Source organism: Hemicordylus capensis, chromosome 4 (assembly GCF_027244095.1).
Source record: "Hemicordylus capensis ecotype Gifberg chromosome 4, rHemCap1.1.pri, whole genome shotgun sequence".
NCBI classification, from domain to species: domain Eukaryota; kingdom Metazoa; phylum Chordata; class Lepidosauria; order Squamata; family Cordylidae; genus Hemicordylus; species Hemicordylus capensis.
In genome coordinates, this window is record NC_069660.1 from 23,513,303 (window position 1) to 23,540,134 (window position 26,832).

The 26,832-nt window shown below is 45.7% G+C and overlaps 1 protein-coding gene across 7 annotated transcripts in view; it reads left to right on the forward strand.

Annotated features, from left to right (window-relative positions):
- The window catches only part of LOC128324941 (uncharacterized), a 223,484-nt gene that overhangs the window by 158,106 nt on the left and 38,546 nt on the right, over positions 1–26,832 (forward strand). For all 7 annotated transcript variants that reach the window (XM_053250167.1, XM_053250166.1, XM_053250164.1 and 4 more), the window contains 7 exons: positions 673–846; positions 5,952–6,351; positions 7,197–7,356; positions 14,328–14,439; positions 16,663–16,753; positions 19,272–19,358; positions 20,891–21,043. In XM_053250167.1, coding sequence (XP_053106142.1) covers positions 673–846; positions 5,952–6,351; positions 7,197–7,356; positions 14,328–14,439; positions 16,663–16,753; positions 19,272–19,358; positions 20,891–21,043 — 1,177 coding nt within the window. The remainder of the gene's footprint in view (positions 1–672; positions 847–5,951; positions 6,352–7,196; positions 7,357–14,327; positions 14,440–16,662; positions 16,754–19,271; positions 19,359–20,890; positions 21,044–26,832) is intronic.

The window sequence follows — 26,832 nt, forward strand, 5'->3', positions numbered from 1 at the left end:
GATGCTTTCGTTAAAACAACAACAACAACACCATCAACTATTTATATACTGCTTTTCAACAAAAGTTTCCAAAGCGGTTTTCATAGAGAAATAATAAATAAATAAGATGGCTCCCTGTCCCAAAGGGCTCACAATCTAAAAAGAAACATAGACAGACACCAGCAACAGTAACTGGAAGTACTGTCCTGGGAGTGGATAGGGCCAGTTAAAACAGCGAGGCTTATTTTGAATGCAACGGAGGAGTCTACAGAGCCGTGGCCACAAGGGTCCTTTGCGGGGCCTGATCCCCTCGGGGATCTTCCAGGCTTGCACTCTGAATGTTCAGCTTTCATTTTTTTAAAAGAAAAGAAAGAAAAAGAGAAAGGAAGCCTCTAGCTCTTTCGCTTTTGCAGAGATATCAGGGAAAGCATGCAGGGAGTATCTTTCCTAACTGATCGCTAAGACATGAGAGTTTTGTTAAATCATTTTAAGCATACCAAGTTACCTATATCTGATGTTCTGCAAAGATTGCTCTGTAAAGAGTGCTCCCACCCTTGCCCTGATGGCTCCCTTCTTCACAAAATTTCGGACAATAGGCTTGATGATGACTTACCAAGACCAATTAGTCATCAGTGCGAGTGTGTATGCCTAACTTTCAGTACATGCTCCCATTGTCACCTCTTTTTCCTCTAGACACTTTGTGCAGCTGCGAGACCGGGAGCTGAGCTTACATTGCATCGACCAACACCAGAAGGAGATGGCGGGCCCCGTAACAAAAACAATTAACTTGTCAAGTGGAGATGCCATTGTCAGCGAGGAGGAGGGTTGTGGTAGATTCTCCCTGCAGGCAAAGGAAGCCAAGTATCTGTAAGTATTCTCAGGATGGTGGAAACGCAGACATGCACACTCAGGGAGGTCTCATTCAGGGTGCAGCACTAAGCTTTCTGAAGCTGCCTTATCTTGAATCATAGCTTTGGTTCATCTGGCTCAGTCTTGTCTACAAGGACTGGCAGGAGTGATCAAAGGTTCAGACAGGTAACGGCAGTTCCAGAGTGAGGGAGCAAGTGCCCCCCCCCAAGAAGTAGTCCCCCTCCTCAATTCTCTTTCAGAAATCTGGTATGTGGGAAACAGCTCACTCACCCATAAATTCACTTTGCCCCTTCTGTGTCCCCTAACAGGTTCCCCTGCCTCCGTTGCTGCCACTGGAGATAGGGGTCTTTCTCAGCCCTACCTGGATGTGTCAGGGATGGAACTTGGGATTTTCTGCCCTGAAAAGGAGTTGTGGCTGCTGAGCTTGTGTGTCATCAAGGCAAATGCAGCCCATGAACCATGGAATGTGGCTAGCAGGGTCTTTGAACTCCTTGCAGTTTCAGCATGCAGTATAACCAGGAGGTTTATTGAGCCTCTGGGATATAGAAAGCTGCCTTATGTCAGACCATTGGTCCATCTAGCTCAGTATTGCCCACACTGACTGACTCTCCAAGGTTTCAGGCAGGAGTCTCTCCCAGCCCTACCTGGACATGGCAGGGAGTGAACCCAGAACCTTCTGCATGCCATCATGCAGATGCTCTTCTACTGAACTATGGCACCATCCCCTAAGGGGAATATCTTGCAGTGCTCACATATAGTCACCCATCCAAATATAAACCAAGGTGGACCTTGCTTAGCAAAGGACCACCAGACCAGTTCTCCTCCCTGTCTAGCTTAGTATTGTCTACACAGACTGGCAGCAGCTTCTCCAAGGTTGCAGGCAGGAGTGTCTCTCAGCCCTGTCTTGGAGATGCCTGGGAGGGAACTTGGAACCTTCTGCTCTTCCCAGAGCGGCTCCATCCCCTGAGGGGAACATCTTGCAGTACTCACATGTAGTCACCCATCCAAATGCAAACCAATGTGGGCCCTGTTTAGCAAAGGAGAGAATTCAACTCGCCCATCCCTAAGTTGTGCAGGTCTGGCAATTGCCTGGACTGGGTCTTGGATACCATTTCCCTCTAGGTTTAATAGGCTATAGTTTGGAAGTGGGGAGGGCCTCCACCTCTCGCTCTGCACCTTGGCTAGCCTATTTCAGAACTAGTCTAGGTGTTACTACAGGGATTACCATCCCTTTTGAGAGTTTCCCATTTTTTCTGTCTGTATCATTTGGTACAGGGGTCTCAAACTATGACTCTCCAGTTGTTGGACTACAGCTCCCATCAGCCCCAGTCACAATGGCCAGTAGCCAGAGATGATGGGAGTTGTAGGCCAACATCTACAGGAGGGCTGCAGCCTGAGACCCCTGATTTAGTAGAACCCAGAACATAAATTTTGCCCATCACATAGTGGGTTTCTCTACGTGCATATTTATGGATGGGCATACATACTGTCCCATGTACATGTTAGGTTATATGTCTAGTTATATGGATATCTGGGTAGAGCCCTGGGGATGGTGTGAGTTTGCATGAGTATCCATCACTCGACAGACAGTGTAATATGGTATGCACGTACTTCCATAAATATGCACATGAAAACAAATAATAAATAATACACCTGAATCCCACAGATAAGATTATTACACCAGGGATTGTGTGAACTGTAAAATTAAACTAAACCAATGAATTGTCAGCTGATTCTAGTGGCTTACATTCTGCACAGTGCCCCACCAATCCAAGGGTGGGGTGCATGTTTTGGTTCCATGCAATTCATCAGCCAATCCTCACAGCTAGCAAAGGCAAAGAGGCTCAGTGGCTAATAAGAATTGTATCATTGCTGTAGAGACACTTCGCCCATTATGAATGATGGGAGGATTATTGCTGGCACAATGACACAATTCTTAGTAGCCACAGGGCACGTGCAGAGCCAGCCAAATGGCCGCCTGGGTTTGAGTCTGGCCCTGCCCAACAGCCCCTCTGACAGCTTCCTGTACGTGTGACTTCACACGCACAGGGTGTGCCTGGCCCAAAGAGAAATCCCTTCCATGCCCACGAGTGAGCGCTTGCCCATCCTTCAGGCAGCGTTTGCTGCCTGAAATGACAGAGAAGTGCTCGGTTGGGCTCTTCAGAACCTGAGGCCACATCTCCTTTGCACGTGATGTCACATGCAAAGGGGGCATGGCCTCAAGCTCCAAAAAGTCCATACTAGTGCTTCCCTGTCATTTCAGGCAGTGCTTGCTGCCTGAAAGCATCTATTCTCCCTTTCTGAGAGGAAGAGAAAGGGAGAATAGATGCTTTCAGGCAGCAAACGCTGCCTGAAAAGGACGGGCAAGCTCTTGCTTAGTATCCAGGCGTGGGCAGGGGGAGCTTGTTTGGGGCTCTTCCGGCACCTGAGCCATGCCCCCCAGGGGCTTCAGAGGCCCCTACTATTGGTGGCCCAGGTTCTTCGAATCCGTTTGCACCATGGTGGCTACACCCCTGCCATAGGCCCTCTCTGCTTTTGCTAAGCAGTGAAGACTGGCTGTTGAGTCTCATGGAACCAGAGCATGCAGCCCACTCTTGTATTGCTGGAGCACTGTGCAGCTTGTAGGCCACTGTGTTTCACCCCCTCCCCCCAATAAGTCTAGGTATATAGAATTAATCATTTGATCATGTGCGTTTATGTTTTGAACAATGAACCTGGATATCCACAGGCCCCATTCATATTTGGTTTCATTTTGCTTAAGTGAATGTGACATGAAATGAATTGCAACACATGGTGATGAATGGAGGTTCTGTATTATGAGCCCCCACACATTGCCATTGTCTTTTCTTTTTTAAAATAAAAGAATGAGTGTTTCTTACTTGCAATCAGTTGCTGCAGTCCATTTTAAAAATGAGGCTCACCATTTTTGGACCCATGTTGCCCCCAATGAGGCTGCATGGCCTGGAGGCAGTAATAGGCTGGATGAGGGATAACAAACTGAAGTTGGATCCAAATAAGACAGAATTACTGATTGAGGGGTGTGTGTGTGTGTGTGTGTGTGTGTGTGTGTGTGTGTGTGTTTCAGAACTCGAGAGACGGTTTAGATCTGCGTGTTCTGGGTGTGTTTACACTCCCCTAGAAGATCAGGAATGTAGCTTGGGAGTGTTCCTGGATCCAAAACTCTCTCTGGTCTCTCAGGCTGTGGCAACAGCCAGGGGTGCTTTATATCTATTTTGGCTGATATGTCAGCTATGCCCATTTCTGGAACATAGGAACATAGGAAGCTGCCATATACTGAGTCAGACCATTGGTCTATCTAGCTCAGTATTGTCTTCACAGACTGGCAGCAGCTTCTCCACGATTGCAGGCAGAACTCTCTCTCAGCCCTATCTTGGAGAAGCCAGGGAGGGAACCTGGAACCTTCTGCTCTTCCCAGAGTGGCTCCATCCCCTAAGGGGAATATCTTATAGTGCTCACACTTCTAGTCTCCCTTTCATATGCAACCAGGGCAGACCCTGCTTAGCTAAGGGGACAAGTCATACTTGCTACCACAAGACCAGCTCCCCTGGTGAACTTAAAACAGTGGTGCATATGCTGGTAACCTCTAGGCTTGACTACTGTAATGCACTCCACTTAGCGTAGACTGGTGGAGACTGATCTCTGGGATAACTCAAAGAGACCATGTAACACCAAGAACTGCACTGGCTGCTGCTTTCATTCCGAGCAAAATACAAAGTGCTGGTTATTACCTCTAAAGCCCTCAATGGCTTGGGTCCAGGCTATTTAAGAGAGTGCCTCCTTTATCATGGGCCCTGCCTATTAAGATCATCTGGAGATGGTTGCTTTGGTAGCTACTTGGGACCAGGTCATTTCTGTGGCTGCCCCAGGACTCTGGAATGCACTCACTATTAAAATCAGTGTTTCTCCATCGCTGGTTGTTTTTTTAAAAGACCTTTAAGGCACACCTGTTTTTTCAGGCTTTTAATGAATTTTAATTGGTTTTATATCATAATTGTTTTAATCATTTTATCTCATTCTTATATTTGTTGTATTTTCACTTATGCACACTGCCTAGGGATGCACATGTTGGGCAGTACAGAGATATGATAATTTCCTATCTATCTATCTATCTATCTATCTATCTATCTATCTATCTATCTATCTATCTATCATATTTATATACCGCCTGATAGGTGGTGTACAATAAAAGGTGGTGTACAATATAAATTAAAACAAACACTTTCACAGAATATAAACAATTAAAAACCATTCATAGAATAAAGCAATTAAAATATTTCCCCAGAGTAAAACAACCAAACAGCTTAAAATCAGCTTCAACTAAAAGCCTGAGAAAACAGCCAATGAAAATGAAAATAAATGAAAATAAAAAGAAAACATTTTTTCTTGCACATGCCTAGAATCCATGCACATAATTTAGCACTATGAATATCCAACTGAGTAGATATGCTTAATTTCTAACGCTGAAGGTGCCAGGACTCAGGACCACCTGGTGAACACCTTCTCCTTCTGCTCATTATGAGAAAAATCCTGAGGCTGTTTTGTTGTATTAGACACACTCCAGATATGATTGCTGGAATTAAAAACGCATTCTTGTGGTTAGTCCTGATAACTTTGATTATGTGTCTCAGCGGAACATAAAACAGAACTAAACACATGTACTTAGCACAGTTGACAAAAATGATCTGCTCTTGGCTTACAAACCAAAGAAGGAATAATCTCCCCCCCCCCCGCCCGCTTAAGTGGAGAGATTAGAGCTAGACAGCGTCTTAACTATGTCTTCTTAAGCATGAAGTAATTGTCCCACTTACCTTAAAGAACACAGACTTACAAGGGGGGAAAGATTCATCTGATTCAATAGAGTGCAAAAAATAAAAAAATAAAAATAAAAAATCTCCGCACACTTTCCTTAGAAGTCTAAGCAATTAACTCAGCCTGAAAAGGTCAGAGTCAGCAGGGCCAGCTTTTTTGACAAGTAAAACTGTCGAACATCAGTGGGCTCGAAACAGAAATGATTGCGGTTGTGCTTGTTGGCATTTCATGTACACTATTTTGAGTTCACGCATACCATTTTTGAATTGTAGATTCCAAATACCCTTTACTGTCCAGAACAACAAGGTAGAGGACATTAGCAAGCTCCGGAATGAGTGGTTAATGCTCATAGACAGATCTTGCTCATTGCCGAAGGCCAGCATGCTGACTCAGGACGATGCCTCGGAAGATGCATATGAGAAAATGCATGCTCTAAAAGCAGAAGAGATGGAAGAGCCCCCCTCTCGCACTGCGGGTCCCCCCACAACCCCAAAGGCTGTGACTTTGGTCCATACACCCCAGGAAGACTCCTCTTCAGTTTTGGCAATGACTCCACTCCCTGTAATGATAACAAACAAGGGGCTCCCTCCTCCTTTGCCGAAGTCATCTAACCCATCTGCAGTATCAACAAGGACAAAAAATTTTCACTGGGATGTTATTCCTCAAGAAAAGGTTTGGAACTCAATTATAGATGAGTGCAGAGGGTATCAAAGCAGATGATTTGAAGATTTTTGACTGAGTTTAAAGCTTTAAATCACACCTTTGGATTTAAAAAAAAATTGCGAGCTTTAAAAAAAAGGAATGTATGCTTTAATCTGAAATTAATACAAAGAGGTGAAGGGAACACATTTCTATATGTCCCATTTGGGGCTGTGCATTTGCTCATTGTCCAGAAACTACAGTCTCTACTTCCCACAGAGGAAGTAATTCGTAGGTCTGTGCATTTGGAATGCATTGGAAGTTCAGGCATGTGCTACCTCCCCATGTCACATAGAAGTGTGTGCTCCCAGCAGAGGTGCACCTAGGTAATTTTGGAGCCTGGACCTAAAGGCCTTTGGAGCCCACCCCCCTGCAAATTAAGCATCATCATGCTCTGCCAGAAGACCACACCACCCGGGACAGACTAAAGAGGGGGGTGGAACTTTTGTAGCAGAATCAGAAGCTGCTAAAAAGAGGCTGAGAGGGTGCACGGGGAAGGCTGGGAAAGTGTGTTGGAGATGTCAGGGAGGCACATGGGGGTGGTTGGGAGGGTGCAGGGATGCTAGGAGGGTTCATATGGGATGCTGGGAAGGTGCATGGAGATGCCTGCAAACTGCAGTTTCTCCCAGATCTTTCCCCATGGGCAGAACTCCAGTCCTGGACCAGTCCTGAACTCTAGTTCCAAATGTGTTGGAACTTTGAAGCAGAACTTCCAACATGTTGGAACTTCCAAATCGAGCCTGCAGAAGCTCAACCATCACTAATTATTATGATGCCAACCCTTTTCCAAAAGCATGCTTGCTGTTTTATATTTTCAGATACAGAAGTCAATGTGGACATCATGCCCAGGCAAGAAAAACATAGATGTGGCTAGACTTTATGACCAGTTTCGCATTCAGCAGACGGCAGGATTTCCTGGCAATGAACCTCTGGTGATATCACACATTATGCTAAACCAGAAAGTTGCACATAACTTCAGTAAGTGTGAGAATGCTAGTTTGATTACTCAGGGAATATAGATATAAATCATCCTCAAGGTTTTAAGGGGAATAACAAAAACATCTTTAAATACAACCAAAGCAGGAAACCTGCCAGGGAGGCAGTTGGTAGGGATGTGCATGGAACCGGCCGGGGCCAGTTCGAAGGTGGGGGGAACACAGCTTTAAGGGTGGGGGAAGGTGCACTTACCTCTCCCTCCACTTTCTCCCCACTGGCACTCCATTTTTAAAGTCCCCATCAGGGCGGCAGCGTACCTCCCTGCCACCCTGTGCCCTCTTTGACAGGAAGTAGCCGGAAGTGCCAGGTGCGTGTGCACACGCCGGGCATGTGCGCACACAGGGGGAAAGCAGAGGGAAGGGTAAGTGCACCCACCCCCGCCCTTAAAGCTATGCCCCCCGCCTTCAAACCGGCTGATCGAACTGGTTCGGAGGCCCATAAAGGGCCTCCGAACCATAAAGAGCCTATGAACCCGTTCTGTGCACATCCCTAGTGGTTGGATTCTTCGATGACAAGGGAGTGAAAGAGATTATTAAGGAGGATATGAGGACTGCGAAAAAGCTAAATGAGTTCTTTGCATCTGTCTTCACAGCGAAGTATACTGAGCATATACCTGTATGTATAAAGAAACATCAGATAGACACCAGCAACAACTACTGGAAAAATGGTGTGTTGGGGTTGGACAGGGAGAGTGGATCTCCCCCTGCTAAATATAAGAAAACTTCCATAGTTTTTGTTAATTTTTACTACTGTGGCCAAGAGATGGCTGCAGGGGAAGGGGGCAGTGGAGCAGTCCTTCTCCCCCCCATCTCCAGTGATGATGGGGTCTGGAGCTATGCTGGGCCCGTCCATTCAGGCCAGCTTCTTTTGCCAACTGCGAGGCACGCCTGCGCAGTTGAGATCATTGCAAGCCCATGACGTCATGGGCTTGCGACGTTCCCTCAGCTGTGCAGGCATGCCTCACAGCTGGCAAAAGACATTGGCCCGAATGGATGGGTCCAGTGTCGCTCTGGCCCCTGTCGCCATCGCTGGGGAAGTGGGGAGAAGGGAGAAGGACTGCTTTGCCCTCCCCCCTGGTAGCCACCCCTTGGCTGCGGTAGTAATAATAATAATTTTAAAAATGGAGGTTTGGTGGGGCGGGTGCATGGTGGCTGCTGGAGGGCCCTGGCCCCCAGACCCGGCCATTTGGAGGCCCCCCCAGACCGAGATCTGGAGCAGGTCCCCAAGGTCTGGGGGTTGGAACGCCTCTGCCCACTGTACACCCAGTCCATTTCTTGGCCAGGAAGGGAATGAAGGGGTTGGCCTGGCTCCTGGGAGGCTGTAGGAGTGTCTTACCTCCCTGGATGCTTTGGCATCTGCTTCTTCTTCTGGGGTAGTGTGAATGAGTCATCTTTTCTGAAAAACAGAAACCTTTTGAAAATACTCAGTTCTAGACATAGGACTATAATGTACTATGGCTGTATTGTAAAGTTCCAGTCTGGTGGAGAGGGGAGCAAAAGGGGAAGAGGAAATGTTTTCTGGGGAGCACCCACTACCCCTTTCTGCCCCTTGGAGTAATCCCTCACTAGAACACTTCCCCAAATCCCCACAGCACTCAGGTTTCTTGGTAGACAAGTCCATGAAAGTAGAAAGTGAAAAATCACTTTTATAAAAGAGAACCCTGCTTTCTTTGTGAAGGCAGAGTGAAATCTGTGAAGGATTTGAAGCAAATATATTTAGCAAGGTGTCATCATTTCACCTCTGTGGATTCAACTAAACAAAGAAACAACCTTAGCTTGATCTGTAAATTTTAATTGGGACACCTGTACTGAAAATAAAAGAAAAGAAAATCCTCATGCACAATTAAAAACTGGAATTACCATATCCATTGACCAGCAGGTAAAGTGTTAGAGCAGACGCGCATGTTGAGAACTTACTGGTGAGGTTAAAAAACAGCATCTTTTAATAGCACTTCTGACTCCTCTAAATTTGTCCAGTTTCTTTCAGGAAGCACTCTTTTCTGCTGTGCACATTGAATGAGTCCCTGCTTTCAGCTATTTATGTCTGAGTTTTTAACATCGCGGCACTACATTGCTTTTCTGTGGGGCTCTGATTTTCTTCAACATCCCGCTGTTTTTATTCTGATCAAAAGTTAAATTGGTCCTCAGAGGATTGTTGATTATTCTGATTACATATGAAGGGAAGGTTGCCACAATGCCACACAGACATTGGTCATATCCCTTTAAATCTCTTCCTAAAGCTCCCTTTAGGGTGGCAAAAATGTTGTGGCACCTCCCACATTTCATTTCCATGGTCCTATCACTTGTCCCCCTCCCTCACCTGCGGTGTGGCACATCTAGAGTCTTATTTGCCACAGCTAGTTGGGTGTGAGGTGTGGGTGAGAAGGCCAGAGGCTGCCTTATTCATTGCTCGGGGGGGGGGGGTGGAGTTGAGATGTAAAGGCCTACATACAATGTCTGGGGCAGGGGTGTAGCTATAAATGAGCAAAAGAGTTCAAAGAACCAGCCCCCCCCAGCTCCTGAAGGCCCCCCAGCTTCACCCCTCCCTATTTTCTTCATTATCTGCCTCACTTTGAGGGGCCACCAGAGAGAGGGGTGAACATGGGCCCCCTCTCCCCTAGCTATACCCCTGGTCTGGGGTGGGTCAGATGGCCTGCAGAAATTGAGAAGAGCTGGTCTTGTGGTAGCAAGCATGAACTGTCCCCTTTGCTAAGCAGGGTCCACCCTGGTTTGTATTTGAAAGGGGGGACTACATGTGAGCACTGTAAGATATTCCCTTTAGGGGATGGGGCCACTCTAGGAAGAACATCTGCATACTTGCATGCAGAAGGTCCCGGATTCCTTCCCTGGCATCTCCAAGATAGGGCTGAGAGAGACTCCTGCCTGCCAGTCTGTGTAGACCAAGGCTGCTCAACTTTGGCCCTCCTGCAGATGTTGGCCTACAGTTCCCATAATCTCTGGCTATTGGCCACTGTGGCTGGGGATTATGGGAGCTGTAGTCCAAAAGCAGCCAGGCCTGGAGTAGACAATACTGAGCTAGATGGACCAATGGTCTGATTTGATAGAAGGTAGCTTCCTATGCTCCTGTGCTCCTGATGCTATAATTAGGAAGGAAGTGGCGGTTCCCAGTGAGTGCACACTCCTGCCGCTCACCGGTACTTCTGCCCATTCTCATTTTGTCTGAACCCAGAAATCTTGGGTGGAAATGTCAGTAACCCTCCTCCATGGACTTCAGCTGTTGATTAGGAAAGTTGGGTTGACAGAAGACTCCCGTTATTCTCCACCCAACACACCCAAGTGCAGTGGGAGTGTGCGCTTGTTAGAAACTGCTGCTTCTTTCATGGCAACCCTACCTTCAGATGCTGTCAGAGCCACTAGCTATCCTCTAAGGACCAATTAAACTTTGGATAAAAGGGAATGGGTTGCAAGGTGGTAGACCTAAGTAGGAACATAGGGAACATAGGAAGCTGCTATATACTGAGTCAGATCATTGGTCTATCTAGCTCAGTATTGTCTTCACAGACTGGCAGCGGCTTCTCCAAGGTTGCAGCTGCAGGCAGGAATCTCTCTCAATCCTATCTTGGAGAAGCCAGGGTGGGAACTTGGAACCTAGATGCTCTTCCCAGAGTGAGGGAGAATATAACTTGAGGGGAATATCTTGAGGAGAATATCCCTTGAGGGGAATATCTTGCAGTGTTCACACTTCTAGTCTCCCTTTCATATGCTACCAGGGCAGTCCCTGCTTAGCTAAGTTGACAAATCATGCTTGCTATCACAAGACCAGCTCTCCTCTCCTAAGTGATAGGGACAATTTTTTTTAAGATAGAGATTTGAAATTAATAATGCTTTAGCAGCAGCCATTAAATTACACTTCAGTCTCTAAAAAATTATTGTAATGCAAGAGAGATGATTAAAATGAGTGGGGGGAAGTATAAGCAGGTGAAATTCAATACAAAATATGCCTTATGGAACACTGTAATGAGAAAACTTGTTACATTTATTGGGGTGAGATTATTGCATCCACCTCCATTTCTTAGCCTCAGCCTTTCCTTTGCTGCGTAGTGGCACCAAGGAATGTGATGCTGAATCTTCTTAGTCTGGTGCTAGAAACTGGCTCAGCCCTTGGTGAAAGAACAGCAGAAGCCTCAAGTGCTGCTCTCTTTTTAGCCCTTGGAGAAAAACACGTACTCAAACACAAGGCCCAGGGATGTGAGTGTAACTAATCTACATCACGCAGTGTAGCTTGCAGTTCCACAATCCACAGTCCTTTTCACAATCCACACTGATATTTGAACCCCTTCCGGTGCTATGAAGCAGGTGCCCTTAAAATTGACTTTTGAGCTTCACAGTTGCATTGGGTTATCTCAGAGGCAGAAGGCTTGTTCACATGATCATTAATGGGGTAGGACAAGCATCCTACCCAGCCTCTAATTTTTGGCAGAGTGTTCGTGAAAACCTAGTTAGGAGGAATGGGGAGAAATGATCTATTAGATGCGAGCTGGGTAGGATGGCATCATCCTACCCAGTACTTATACCCACATTTTAATGAGGTAGGAGGAAAAGCTGTCCTACCCAACTCCCATCTCACAGATGATCACATCCTCCTCCTCCTACCTAGGTATACAGTAGCACACAAATGAAAATTGGTAGCATGGACAACTCCTGAAGCAGGTTATGATGGTCTTATCCCATTAACATTAAGACTGTCAACAGTCTTAGTGTGTTGAGTTCTAATGTGGTTTACTATTTATCCATAGCGGGGAGTGCTTTCTTGTGCAGAAAATCCCAGCATCCAGGTTTTGTTTGGGGTCCTTATATCCTAGAAGGCAAGTGTTAGCCCCTCAGGAAAATATTGGTTCTCGCTCAGCAAGAGAATCTCACAGTATGTGATCAGTGTGTGAACTTGTTTTTGTTGCCCTATTGTGGTGGGTTTCAGATTGTTTTCTGGGAAGCCCTGGAGTTCTTAAAAAGCTTATCAAGAGTTTCTCAATGGAATGGTTCTCAGGCACCTCACAATGTCAGGAAATTGAAGGTTCCTAGGGCGCACACACTGCCAATTTCCAATTGTAAGCATCTGGAAAGTTCTGGCAATGTCAGGTTGGTGGAGATTGGTAATCTGGGATTTGATCTAGGAGGGAGGATCTCCATTATATATTGGGTTGGCACAGTGCCAACCCAACATTACTGAAAATGTCTGGGCTTTTGGGATCAGAAATTGGGAGCACGCTGTAGGTATCTCCGCAGCATCTCAACGATAATGAGAACCAACCTATTGAGAAGTTTAGTCATGGCAAATAAGCTTCCCCGAGAAGCAGTTTGCCATCACTGTCAGTTCCCCCCTGCAATCTGCAAATGCAGGGGAATGTTGGGTCAGATGCAGGGAAGTAGAGGGTGACAATGGGATTCAACATGACAATTAGATTCTGCATGAATGGAGTGTGGGTGGCAAATTATTTTCCAGAATATATTGAGAGAGGATCTGAGATAGCCATACATGGGCTCCTCGGCAGACAAGGTGATGTGAATAAGATTCCCTTATGGTAGCAAGCTTGAAAGCTGCTGACCTATTGTACAGAATTTATATTATTCTAACCTTTGCATCTATGTACCTGGTACTTTTCTTGAACTGGCCGACATCTATTTTAACAGAGTATGAGTGCTAGGTGAGATGTGTGTGTACTGCAGATTGGTTCAACTAACTCAGCAGCGGCGATTATGTGGGGCAGACAAATTTTGACACAGCCCTCAGGGATTTTGCACAGCCCTCAGGGACATATTTTTAGGTGACACAAATGATTTCTGGAGGAAGGGTAGGTTGTCAAAATTCACCCCTCCGTGCGGGCATCAGAGCTGCTTTAGTTAGGGAACTCAGCCACAGCACTGGTACCTCTCACAAAACACACAGAGTTTATTAGTCTGGATGACAGTCACTGTAAACATTGCAAATAGAAAGTGAACTACTTTTGGTTGCAAAAATACTGTTGTTAAGCCTCACACCAACTTCTTCTGACTCCCATCAGAAGCTAAAACAAAACAAAACAAAACAAAACAAAACAAAACAAAACAAAACAAAACAACCCTGATAAATGTATGCTCTTTTTATTCCAAACACATGATTAAAGTATCCTGAGCCATATAGAGGCTTGGGGTGAGTCCTTTTAGATTTTTTCTCCAAAGGATTTAACGAAGTATTCTACCTGGTGTGCAGAATTCCCCAAAGAAGGTCAATAAGTGTAGGTCTATGCATGGGTATTAGCAATAACAGTTATGGAAGTGCTACATGTGGAAACTGTGGACATCTGATTACCAGTTGTAAGAACTATTTTATTGATGCCTTGCTTGTGGCATTCCCAGGAGCATCTGCTGGCTGCTGTAGGAAGCACAATGTTGGACCTTGGGTATGATCCAGCAGGAGACTTCCTTGTGTTCTTATGCTAGGGACAAAGAACAGGAGGTGGGGATGGTTAACTTTTAGGGTAGTGCTTTGAATAAAAACAATTAATTGGGATTGGGTTGATACCAATCCAGATAATGAGCACCATGCATAGCCCCTACTATATCATGTCCTGCTTGTGAGGCTCAAGAGGAAATAAGTTGACTGCTGTGGAAAGTAAAAGAATGGGGCAGGTGAATTTCAGCCTCGGATCCAGCAAGGTAATTTCTGAATTCTTAACCAAAATAACTAGATAAGCGTTTGAGTGCAACTAGATGACAATGCCTTGATTGTTCTTCCAATGAATGCACTGTCTGCTCTTCAATCAAATATATACATATGGATTCATTGGTGTTATTTGTACTTACAGATACTAGAAGCCTGACTTTTCATCTTAGCTTTTAGTGGGCACAAAGCAGACACTAATTCTGTGGGGGAAGCAACTGTGTAAGGTCCCCAAGTTCCCTCCTCCTCCTTTGCACATTTATCTGCAAGTAATCAAAGAATCGTTTTCCCCCCAGACATTTTTCTTAAAAGTTTCCGCATAAAGCCAAGCCAGCTGAAAGAAAAATTATACATTATACATGAAGACAGTGGTGGACTTAGCGATGAGCAGATTACAGCGCTAAGAAGGTAACCTTTTGGATCCAATTTTTTATTTATGACAGATATTACTTTTGAAAACAGCATCATCTGGGGCAAATGAAAGGAAAAGTGAGTGGATGTGTTTACTGGAGCAGCTGATGTAACCTGCTCGCTGCATTGGAAATTAGGGATGTATCTCAAAATTTTATTCTCCAATACTCTTTTTTCTCCAAAGAAACCATAAGCTACTTCGCTGCTGGTAATGCGAAGCTTTAGGGAAAGCGAGCAACAAGACAGGCCAATGCAGAAGCTGGTTGAGTCAAATTCCTTAGATTTAAACTGAATTAATCCCATTGAACAAAGGGCCGCTCTGCATGCGCGCTCTCTCTCTCTCGCTCTCTCTCACAGAGGCTGCTTGAAATAACTCCTCTGCCTTTGCCTGCCACTTCCATAATGCGTAGCATCCCTCTCTCTCCACTTGATTTGGAGTGGAGAGTTTCTGTGATGATGCTTTGGAAACTCTCTGCACTAGGTGGAGGAACCATGTGGATAGTGGCAGTACATGTTACAGCACTGGCAAAGTGAAGGCACCATGCGGAGGTTCTTTCAAGGGCCCTCAGCATGTTGGCACAGGCTTTCTTACTCGCTAGCAAGTTCTGTTGCAATCAATGAGACAGACTTGCAAGATTGTTGAGACAGTCTGGATTTGGGCTAGCATGCAGAGGGCCCTTGAGACCTCTTCTGTTATGCACAGTACCCTTGGATGAACTCAGTTGTTTTCAGACTGTGTCCTTGGAAGTTTCTCAGGGGTTCCTCCATGAAATTCACAGAATCATAGAGATGGAGGGGGCTTTGCCTTTTATCCAGCCCTTGACTTGATACAAAATATCTGGAGCTACAACACCCCCAACATATGGCTGTCCAGCCTCTGCTTGAAGATCTTCAACCATGGAGAGCCCAGCGCTGCGCGAGGTGATTGGTTTCATTGTCAGACTGCTCTCCCAGTTAAATCATCTTTTCTAGCATTCAGTTGGAATCTGCCTTCCTGTATCTTAAGCCCAACTCTAGTTCTGTCCTCAGGGGCAGCAGAGAGCAAGGATTTTGCCTGCTCCTATGTGACAGATTTCCTTGGAAGGTACTAGGTTACAGATGCAGGAGAGTGTAGAGTGTGTTCTAGGTCACTGTCTCAGTTTGCAAGGGGCAAGAGAGAGGCCTAAGGGGTCTAGCCATCACCCCATATGAGCTCTGTGTGTGCATGCCTTAGAACACAACTCAGAATCTGCCGCCATGCACTGGGAATCCATCCATGAGAGATGTACAGGAGTACCTTGGTAGATAGGAGCCCTATCCAGACATTATGTTCAGCACTCATATCTGTGCATAGGTACAGGTTTTCACATGTTAGGCTGGGCACAGGCAGAGCAGTACACTTCCTGACTGTACCATGCATTTGAGGGGCATGTGTACAGGTTCACTTTTAAAATTAATACAGGTGCAGTCATTCACATAATCACATGTACCTATGCACAGACATCTGAACATAGGAAGAACAGCATAATGTTGGAATAGGGCTATGGTGTTGTTGAAAAGATATCCTGAGAATAGGACATTTGAAACCTGGGGGATTAACAGCCAGACTAGGTATGAAAACAAGCACATCCTTAGCAATTGCATGCATGTCCCCCACACTCCACTAAATAGCAGCTGCAGCATTGGAGACTGATTAAGATCACAACTGGGACATAGTGGAGGGGGGATTTAATCCCACCATGGTTCTGATTCAAGGCCTCTCCCCATCACTACTTATGGGTTAACCCCTGCTAACTGGGCAAAGAGGCACCTTTTTAACGTGGTGATTCTCTTTATTTAGCGGGGGAAGAGTACCTGGCCCTCTCCACCCCCAGCACAGTACCTCCAGTGACTGTGGCTGGTGTCTGTCTTGTGTTTCTTTTTAGACTGTGAGCCCTTTGGGGACAGAGAGCCATCTTATTTATTATTTCTCTAAGTAAACCGCTTTGGAAACTTTTGTCGAAAAGCAGTGTATAAATATTTGTTATTGTGTAAGCAATGTGATATATTAAAAATATCTTATTTCCAATGGGTCAAATATTTGCAACATCCCAGGACTGTGTTTTATAAAAGCAAATGTAACACAAGAAGTGAACCCATATTTTAACTGATATTATGATGTCACATTCAACGAAATGTTCATAATTGTGACTGAGAGTTATTGGAATCAGGAATGCTATTTTTTTTTACTGATTTCTGCAGATATCAGCCCACTGCAAAGGATATAGAAATGTACCAGTCTTTCAAAGGTTCTCCTTCAGAACTGCATCTGGTGGATCAATTCATGCTAGAAGTAAGAGATGTATCTGTGGTTTAAATCATGAATTTGTACATGTCTTATTGTTGGCATGGGTGGCTGGGTGCATCCCTTCCAGAATCTCACGCATGAAAACAGGGACATGCCTGTGGATATGTAGGAGCCTGGCCAAGCAACCTGGGAGGCATGGTGTACAGTTCTGACTACGAGCATGCCAAACATGGAAGGCAGGTCGTAGCAAAGTAAATGAGCTTCACCAAAAGTTCACCAAAGTAAATGAGCTGAGCCCATACCCTCCAACATTTCACAGAAAATAGACTTATAATGACCTATACCAAGGATGGTCGCCCAAGCCCTGTACCTAATATTACACATTGCTGAAATCTGGATTTCACCTGCTATATGCAGTGCTGTATACTGCATGGTGTCATCATGCTGTGCACCCGTTTACATGCAGGAGCACTAGAGACCTGATCCATCCACTCACCCACTTGGGGAACTGCCAAAGGTGAAAGGACCATAGCTCAGTGGCAGAGTAATCTGCTTTGTGTGCAGAAGGCACCAGGTCCAATCAGAGGTGCACCTAGGTAATTTTGGACCTAAAGGGCTTTGGAGCCCCCCCCTGCAAATTAATAATCATCATGCTTGGTTGGGCAACCACACCACCTGAAACAGACTAAAGAGGATTTGGGGGCCCCCAGGGGCTGTGGAGGCCCTGGATTTCAGCCCCAAAGTCCAGGGGTAAGAGCACCTCTGGGTCCAATCCCTGGCATCTCCAGGTAGGACTGGGAAAGACCTTAGAGAGCTCTGCTAGTCAGTGTAGATAGTACTGAGCTAGATGGTCCAGTGGGCTGATTTGGCCTAAGGCAGGTTCCTAAGTCCCTGTGAGATTTAATTCCCAGAGGCTTTGGGGAGACTCTTGGGAGGGAGTGGAATCTTGAAGAATGGCAGATCTAGCAACTCACATGAGCAAAACTGAGCCATTTTGGGAAGGGCAGTATATAAATCAAATAAATAAATAAAAAACAAGGTAACCCCAAGAGGCAAAGGGGGGGGAGGTTGTGGTGGTGAGACCAAATAGGGACAAATTCCAGAAATTAGGAGGTGTTCCTGGTGAACAGGAACAGTTGGCGCCTATGGACCATGATGCGGTTGGGGTTAAAACTTCCCACCTCCCACTATGATCCCAGTTCATATCGGGGGCCCAATATTGGGGTCAGTAGGTCTGTCATGTCTACTGACAAAAAAAATGCAAGCATGCCAGGAGCATGATTAAAATCATGTCTAGATGATATATTTGCCACAGAGATCAACATCCCTTTGGAGATCTTCCCTATGGTGAAATATCTCCAGCCATATCATTACAATTCACAGAGGCTTTTCATACGACTGGGTGTGTGCGTGTGTGTGTGTGTGTGTGTGTGTGTGTGTGTGGCTGAGTGGTGGTGGGGGAAGGCTGAGTCCAACTCACCTCCCCCCTAGACAATGACATAAATGTTGCAAGCAGTGCAGATCTCCAGAGGCCGGGACGACCTCCAGCCATTCCTCAATGCGCTGCGTGATGAGTGCAGTGCATTGGGCCATTCCCCCAGGAGACAGGTGCTCTAGTGCCTGACTCAGTGTCTGCTCGGGTTGCAAGCAGCCTGAGCAGACACATGATCCTGGCAGCCAGGTGCACTTGCCCCCTTAACCCGGGCTAGCAGCCGGGCTACAGAGCCGGGTTTGACAGCCCAGCAGAACTGGATCCCGACAGTCCTCACGGGCACTTGGGCCTGGGCTTGTCTGCCTGAGCTTGGGCTTGTCTGCTCGTTAGAAAAGCTTTACTGTGTAAATCAGGGCCATAAGCCTTTCTCCCACCAAACGAATGCCATTGGCATGGGTTGTCAATAGGGAAATTCACTCTGTGGTTCACTCAATTTATGTGGCGAATTGTACCAAAAGATATGGTCTGAGGCCATATAGCAGGTACACAGGATCTCAGTCCTGTAAGGTAGGTCAGTTGCTGACCTCCCGACTAAATTACTCCCGAGTAGTCCTATTGAAATTAAGTACTCCTTTAGAGTAACTCAGTGGTGAAGGGCCAAGTTAGCTCACCCCTGCCATACGCCCTATTCAGACATAATGCTGTACGAGTGTACAGATGTCTGTACACTTGTACATATTTTTGTGTGAATGACTATACCTGCGTTCATTTAAAAAGTGAACCTGCATACAGGGCCCCTCAGATGCATGGTACAGATAGGAAGTGTACTGATGTACTTCCTTTTGACATAGCATGGGAATAACTGTACCTGATTATCATATAACTGATTATATGTAGACAATACTGAGCTAGATGGACCAATGGTCTGACTTGATATATGGCAGCTTCCTATGTTCCTAGAGAACAATGACTTGATTGACAAGATGGAGTTGGGAAATACTCTGCCTGAGAACCTGGAAGTCTATTGAAAGCGGAAATAAATAGTATGGACCAATGGGCATGTCTCAAATGGTCATATATATATGAGGACTGGAACCTTTTCTGAATTAATATTTTCTTGTCCTTTTGCAGATGTGTAAGATACCCAATTTAGGCCAAAAGCTGGACCTTTTGCTTTCAGTGCGTGAACTTCCATCATCTATGGCTGATTTGGAGCCAGTAAGTGTCACACATTCAGTATTTGTGTGTCTGTCTTAAATCTATCACATTAAAGCACCAGATGTTCTCAATGTAAATTTCAGAAGTCAGCGTGTATGTGTGTGGTGAGCTTTCCCTTGGAAAAAAGCAACTCACCAGTCATGATGTTGACATGCATATTGTAATAATACAGGCAGCCTGATGTATAAGTTGTTATTTCACTGCATTATTCAAAAGAAATGTGGGGAACGGTTTTGATGATCTATGCTACTCCTGGATTTTATAGGCAAGAGAGTCATAACTAGTATGAAAGTAAATCTGAGATTGTCTAGATTTGAAATACAATATGTGCTACCTGCTGGGCTATCTAAAACAGCCTTGGGCAAGCTAAAACCTGAGAGAGTTCATTAGCAGAAATAGCACCTCCAGAAAGTAATACCTCATGAATGATGACACAGCTCATGCCAATCAGCATAGCTGATACTTTGTAGACATTGTTTGAAATTTAATTTCTGAGATATTTGTCATTCTTGTTTATGTACTGAAACACAGCCTAGGAGTCCAAGTGATGCATCCAGACCTGACTATTTTGTTTTGCATAATAATGAAATTCTAAGTCTGGGGCCCAAGGAGTTCACTGTCTAAAGTAACACACACAATTGCTGCCTCCCCTACTCTGGAACTCTCTTTCCTCCTAGATTCGGTACACCTCCTCCCTTCAGCTTTTAAATCCGTACTGAAGACATTTCTTTTCTGCCGGGTGTTTGCCCTTTAATTTAAGTGGGGTTTTGTTTGTTTTTTGTTTTAAACTCGGATGCTGTTCTTGCCGTGTACACTGCCCCAAGTCTGTGGATTGGGCCGTAGATCTAATCTTTTAATAAATAAATAGTTAATAAATTGAGTTGAAAGGAATTTCAGGCAGGGAGTTGCAATTGATCTGAACCCAAAAATGAGTCGAGTGGGGTATTTCAGTAAAGAAGAACTGAACCTGAGTAAAAACCGCAATATCCTCCCCAGAGAAGTTCATGTGGTACTTTCTTTGTTGAGCTTTAGATTTTTGTCTACTCAAGCTTTTTAATGAATGGTAATCTCAAAACTATTGCATTGGACCAGTTCACACAATATGTCCAACTAGCCCCACCCACCAAGCCATAAGGGACATGAATGCAAACTTCCTGTTTCCCTTCCCAGAAGTCCCCTCTGCTTCTCCTAATTGCTTATAGGAACTGACTGGACATAATCGACCAGATTATGGGGCAGGGATCATTCAAGGTGCATTCACAATATTTCAGGTGGCCTTGGGATGCAACCCAGTAGTGTGGGTGATTCTTGAGATCATCTTCTTCTGCTACTTTACAATCTTCTCCCATACAAGCTCCACTGAAATGCGGGAGAACAATGCAATCTCAGACTTCTTTCATAGCTGTTTTAAAGCACACCTTTAGGAAGACCCACCTTACAGCTTGAGACCCTCTGACTGACAAGAAGCCAAGTGAGACCCTAGTTTAGTCACTCCTGACAATTTAATCAGGCATTTTGTGTCTGTGTTCCAGCTGATAAACCAGAAGATCCGTGCATGCAAAGAGCTGCAGGACAGTTCGAGATTTGTTGCTGTGCTGCAGTATATCTTAACCATTGGGAACTACTTAAATGAAAAGGGTGGGAGAGAGAGCGCCAAAGGGTTTCTGCTGTCTTCTCTGGCTAAAGTAAGTGTTTTTGTTGTGAAAAGGCTTGGCTTTGGACTGGAATACAATTTTCATTAAAAATCTGTTTTTTCTTAGAATGGATAAATGCAGCAATATACAACTTTGGCAGTCTCTTATGTTTTGTTGATGCTCCAGATCTTTAAAGTGTTGATTAGAAAATAAATATAATGACCAACCTGATGTGCAGTGTAACATCAGCATCTCTTACCTAGTTGGGTTGCTGTACATGTGAAAGTCAGGCCTGGCATGTGGTGCAAGAATACTTTCTACCTAAATCAGTGTGTGTGTGTGCACTTGTGCAGCACTGCTTTCATCCAACAGAAGTTGCATGATGCAAGTGCACACACACTGTTTTATGTCAGAGGTGCTCTTACCCCCGGACCTTGGGGCTCTGGCCTGTAGCCTCCTAGGACTGGAGATGGGGTCTGCCAAAGGTCAGGGGCTCCTGCAGCCACTCCGCACTGCCCTGTCCTACCCTGCTCCCACCCCACTTGGAAGCTCCAGGACCAGTGCACCTTTCTGGGTGGGGGGGGGCATGGCTGTGTGGTGGCAGCACTAGCTGTGGGGAGGGGTGGTGAGGAGGGGAGAGTGCCCATTTAAGGATATGTTTACCGAGGGGAGTGTGGGATGGGGTGTGGGTGGTGGCGGTTGAAAGGAGGGTGGGGAGGCGAAGAGGGGAAAGTCACCTTACGAACCAGGCTTTTCGGGGATGGAGGCTAAAGAACTGAGTGAGATAGAAGTGACAAGAGATGATGTTCTAAACTGTCTGGAAAAACTGAAAGCTAACAAATCGCCAGGGCCGGACAGCATCCATTCAAGTGTCCTCAAAGAACTCAAATGTGAAATTGCCGACCTCCTTGCTAAAATATATAACCGATCCCTGCAATCAGGCTCTCTCCTGGAGGACTGGAAAGTAGTAAATGTAACACTGATTTTCAAAAAGGGATCCAGGGGTGATCCGGGAAATTATAGGCCGGTTAGCCTAACGTCTGTTCCAGGCAAATTGATGGAAAGCATCCTCAAGGATAAAATTGTAAAGCACATAGAACAACAAGCCCTTCTGGGAGAGAATCAGCATGGCTTCTGCAAAGGGAAATCTTGCCTCACCAACCTTTTGGAGTTCTTTGAGAGTGTCAACAAGTGTGTGGATCAAGGTGATCCACACCTTGTACACCCGCTCTTCCAAAAAGCTTTCAAGAAAGTTCCTCATCAAAGACTCCTGAGGAAACTTAGAAGTCATGGGATAAGGAGACAAGTACATGTGTGGATTGATAACTGGTTGAAAGATAGGAAACAGAGGGTAGGTATAAATGGAGAGTTTTCACAATGGAGGAAAGTAAGAAGTGGGGTCCCCCAGGGATCTGTACTGGGACCAGTGCTTTTTAATTTATTCATAAATGATCTAGAAATAGGGGTAAGCAGCGAGGTGGCCAAATTTGCAGATGATATCAAATTCTTTTGGGTAGTGAAATCCAAAGTGGATTGTGAGGAGTTCCAAAAGGATCTCTCCAAACTGTTTGAGAGGGTGACAAAGTGGCAAATGCGGTTCATTGTTGGCAAGTGTAAAGTGATGCACATTGGGATGAAAACCCCCAACCAAGTATATGTTGATGGGATCTGAGCTGTTGGTGACTGACCAGGAGAGATCATTAGGAAGGGGGTTGAAAATAAAACTGCTAATATTCTAATGCGCTTATACAAAATTATGCTGCAGTCACACCGGGAGTACTGCATGCAATTCTGGTTACCACATCTAAAAAAGGACATTGTCGAACTGGAAAAGGTGCAGAAGAGGGCAACCAAGATGATCAGGGGCTTAGAGCACCTTCCTTATGAGGCAAGGCTACAACACCTGCGGCTATTTAGTTTCGGAAAAAAGATGACTGCGGGGAGACATGATAGAGGTCTAGAAAATCATGCGTGGTATGGAGAAAGTGGATAGAGAGAAATTTTTCTCCTTATCACATAACGCTAGAACCAGGGGTCATCCCATGAAATTGATTGCCAGGAAATCTAGGACCAACAAACGGAAGTACTTTTTCACACAACACATAATCAACTTGTGGAATTCTCTGCCACGAGATGTGGTGACAGCCAACAACCTGGATGGCTTTAAGAGGGGTTTGGATAACTTCTTGGAGGAGAGGTCTATCAGCAACTACTAGTTGGAGGGCTGTACGCCACCTCCAACCTCCAAAGCAGGATGCCTCTGAGTACCAGTTGCAGGGGAGCAACAACAGGAGAGAGGGCATGCCCTCAACTCCTGCCTGTAGGCTTCCAGCGGCATCTCGTGGGCCACTGTGCGAAACAGGATGCTGGACTGGATGGGCCTTGGGCCTGATCCAGCAGGGATGTTCTTATTTTCTTATATAGCTGTGAAAAAATGATTTGCTCTTGCCAGGCTGGCTTTTGTGCATGCAGCAGCCCTGGCAGTTAAGAAACCCTGATATTATACTGCACGTCATGTTGGCCTATGTTAGACAACCTGACTAATACCAAGATTAAGTTTTAAAATGTAAGCTTCTTAGGTCAAAGAACTGGGTCTGTAAAGAGCAATACATATTGATTACACTTTATTTCTTCCTCTTCCTCTTCCTCTTCCTCTTCCTCCTCCTCCAGAAAAAAAGATTCAATAATTCAATAACACATATGTACTGGACTTATATACATACATGCACATTTGACATGGTGAAATCACTAGAAGGCATTTTTGGTGTGCTAAGCTGTTTTATCTTCATTGGCTGTGATCCTAACGAACGAAGCATGTATATAAATAGCACTTCTGAACATGCAGCAGGATCGCCCCTATAGCTCTGTCCGCTCCCTTACACTACTATTTGGTGCAATGGTGTACTTCTCTCAGAGCGCTCTCCTGTTCTCCCAAAGCCCTCTGCCGCAGCAGAAACACATAACTGAGGGCAGCAGCAACTGGTTTCTGCTGTGACAGAGCGCTTTGAGAGAGCAGGAGAGCACTCTTGGAGAAGTGGCCACTGGCTCCGTTGCTCAAAAATGCACACGTATGGGAACTGATGGAGTTGCAGGAGTGGTCCCACTGTGTGCTTGGTGGTGGTATTTGCATGCATGCTTTGTTAGTCAAGGAGGTCTTCTAAATGGCAGTTTGGTTCAGCTTCAGTGCTGATTTCTATGGAGGATGTTGCTGCCCAAATACATGATGCATGTATAAAACCGTGCTTTTCTGCCACAAATGGCCACCAGATTCGTGCTATAAGTGGAGCCATAACAACAACAACAACAACAACATGTCCCCTGAGTGTGGGGAATGTGTTTTGTGATAATTTTAATGTATACCTTTCCTCCATCACTCTCTCTTCCATCCTCCTCTTCCCCCTTCTCCTGCCCTGGCATGGCACTCCCTGGGCTCCTAACATGTTATCTCTCTCTCCCCTCTTCCTTCCCACTCCTTCCAAGGCTGCTGCTGCCTATGGCTATCCCACTGCCCCTGCCTTCCTGCCACTGCTAAGAGATCGAGCAAAAAACTCTAAAAAAAACAAAAAAAACGGGCCAAGAGGGAAGGGGCTAGGGCTGACCCAGATTGCACAGCAGCAAGGGCACAGTTGGAGTGTATATAGAGCCCACACTCCCTGGATTAAATAAAGTGCACAAACCCACCAATCCTTCCGCAACTAACCCTCTTGTTTGGAAATGCTCAAGATTTCTGTCTGAATTTTTAGTGCTGCTGATTTTTCTGCCATTTTATTTTATTGGGTGGTTTGCTTGCATTTTTATCCTATGTTTCTTCTTGATTGTGAGTCATCCTGATAGATCTTTTGAAGGCAACCTTAACATCTTTTCAATACATTTTAGAAAAACCCAAGGAGCAGAGTACATTTGGGATATCTCAGGTCTTCATGCGGGTGATAGTCTTCTTTGAAGGTGCTCACGGCAGAATCTCCCTACATGTATGAAACGAGAACACCATAGTGCTCAAGAATGCTCCATGATCTGCTTGCTTTACACATTCAGAAAGGTTTTAATGCATGGGTCTCTTGGAGACTGTGCCCACTTGCCTTGCTTCAAGTGTGAATAAGCACATCAAGGAAGCATGACTCTCAAGAGCAAAACCATGTTCATGGTTTGATGAAGACAACTCTCGATGTTGTCTTCATCATCTCAACCAGTGGCACAGCAATGCTGGCAGCATTGTCTAAATTTTTGGGGTAGCTGCCACTGCCGCCGCCACCACCACCACTGCTGCAGCCCATCCCACTGCCTGCCTGCTGCTGGCCTCTGCTGACCACAGCCCCTGCTCAGCACTGCCATTGTGGCCTGCTTGCTCTCCTTTGTTATACATTGTTATAATTATGTCACCACCCCAGCACAAGCCCATTGCAGGGATAACAAGCCACTGGGCAGTGACAACTTTAGGTTGCATCGTGGCTGACAAAAGGAAGAAAGCAGGCTGTGATGGTGGCAGTGAGTAGAGGTCAGCGGAGGCTAGTAGTGGGCGGGCAGGCAGGCAGGTGCTGCAGTGGAAGCAAATGAGTGAGTGTGGCAGCTCTCCTCAGTGTCCCCCGCTAGCGGCCCATGTGCAGAGCACAACAGTAGAGATCCCAACTGTAAACATTGTCCCTCTGTCCCTTTACCAGATGCACACACAGAGAACTAGAACAAATACAAGAGTGGTGTGCAGTACATGCAGCGACATGTTGCCCAGAGCTCCATGCCACATGGCATCTCCCTTAAAGAGCATTGCTTCCCTTGCCAAACTGACACAATGTGACCATGGGCAGCCCCCATGTGTTTGTGCCTGAACCGTGAAGAAGGATGGCGAGTGGATCATCCAGCTCTGTGGCAGGGGTTGGATCACGCGGGTATTTCTCCCTTCCAAACAGAGCATTTTTATTTGCTTATGCGTTAAGAGCAGATTCAAATGTTTAAAAGTAGCATATGGTACGGTCCTCCTGGGAATTGTACTTTGAAACACAGCTCGAAACTGTATGTTATTAGGAATTGTTGGAATAGGTACACATTTCTGCAAAAGAGAGAGAGAGGGAGGGAGGGAGAGAGAGAGTTAGTTTTGTGGCTTACATAGCAAAAGGAATGAGAAAGTGGTTCTCTGTCCCAAAGGGCTCCCAATCCAAACAGACACAAGGGAGACACCAGCATCAGCATCAGCACCAGCATCATAGGGCTGCTATGCTGGGATAAATATGGAGAGTTGCTCTTCCCCTGCTAACTAAAAAAGAGCCATTCCTTTAAAAAGTCCCTCTTCAGGGGTTCTTTGTTTATTTGTTTATTTGGGAGGGGGGGGGTTGGTGGGTTGATTGGTTGATCCATCCTGCCCTTAATCCAAGGAACTCTAAGACAGCATAGATAGCTACCTCCTTTCTTATCATTATAACCATTCTGTGAAGTGGGGTAGAGATTGTGAACCAAGGCCACCAAGTGTGCATCATGACCCAGAGCATCATGCAGACCTTGTGCATCATCCAGACCTAGTGTGCATCATGACTCAGTGGAGTCATGACCCAGTCGGAGTCCCAGGCGGTGGCTTATATATTGCCCAGCAAGCTGCCTGTCTAAGCATCAAGTAACGGTTGGAGCAACCAAAGGAACTTGGGGGCCCCTTTAAACCCTGCAGAGGTGGCTTGTGAAGGTGAGGAGACTCTTCTGCTACTATTCAGTACGTCCTCGCACTCTCACTGTTCTACTAATGCGGTAGCCGTGGGAGTGTGAAGACACACTCCTTAGTAGCAATGGAGCCTTCCCACCTTAGCAAGTCACGCTGGTGGGGGTTAAAGGGACTTGGAAGCAGCAAGCTCACTTGC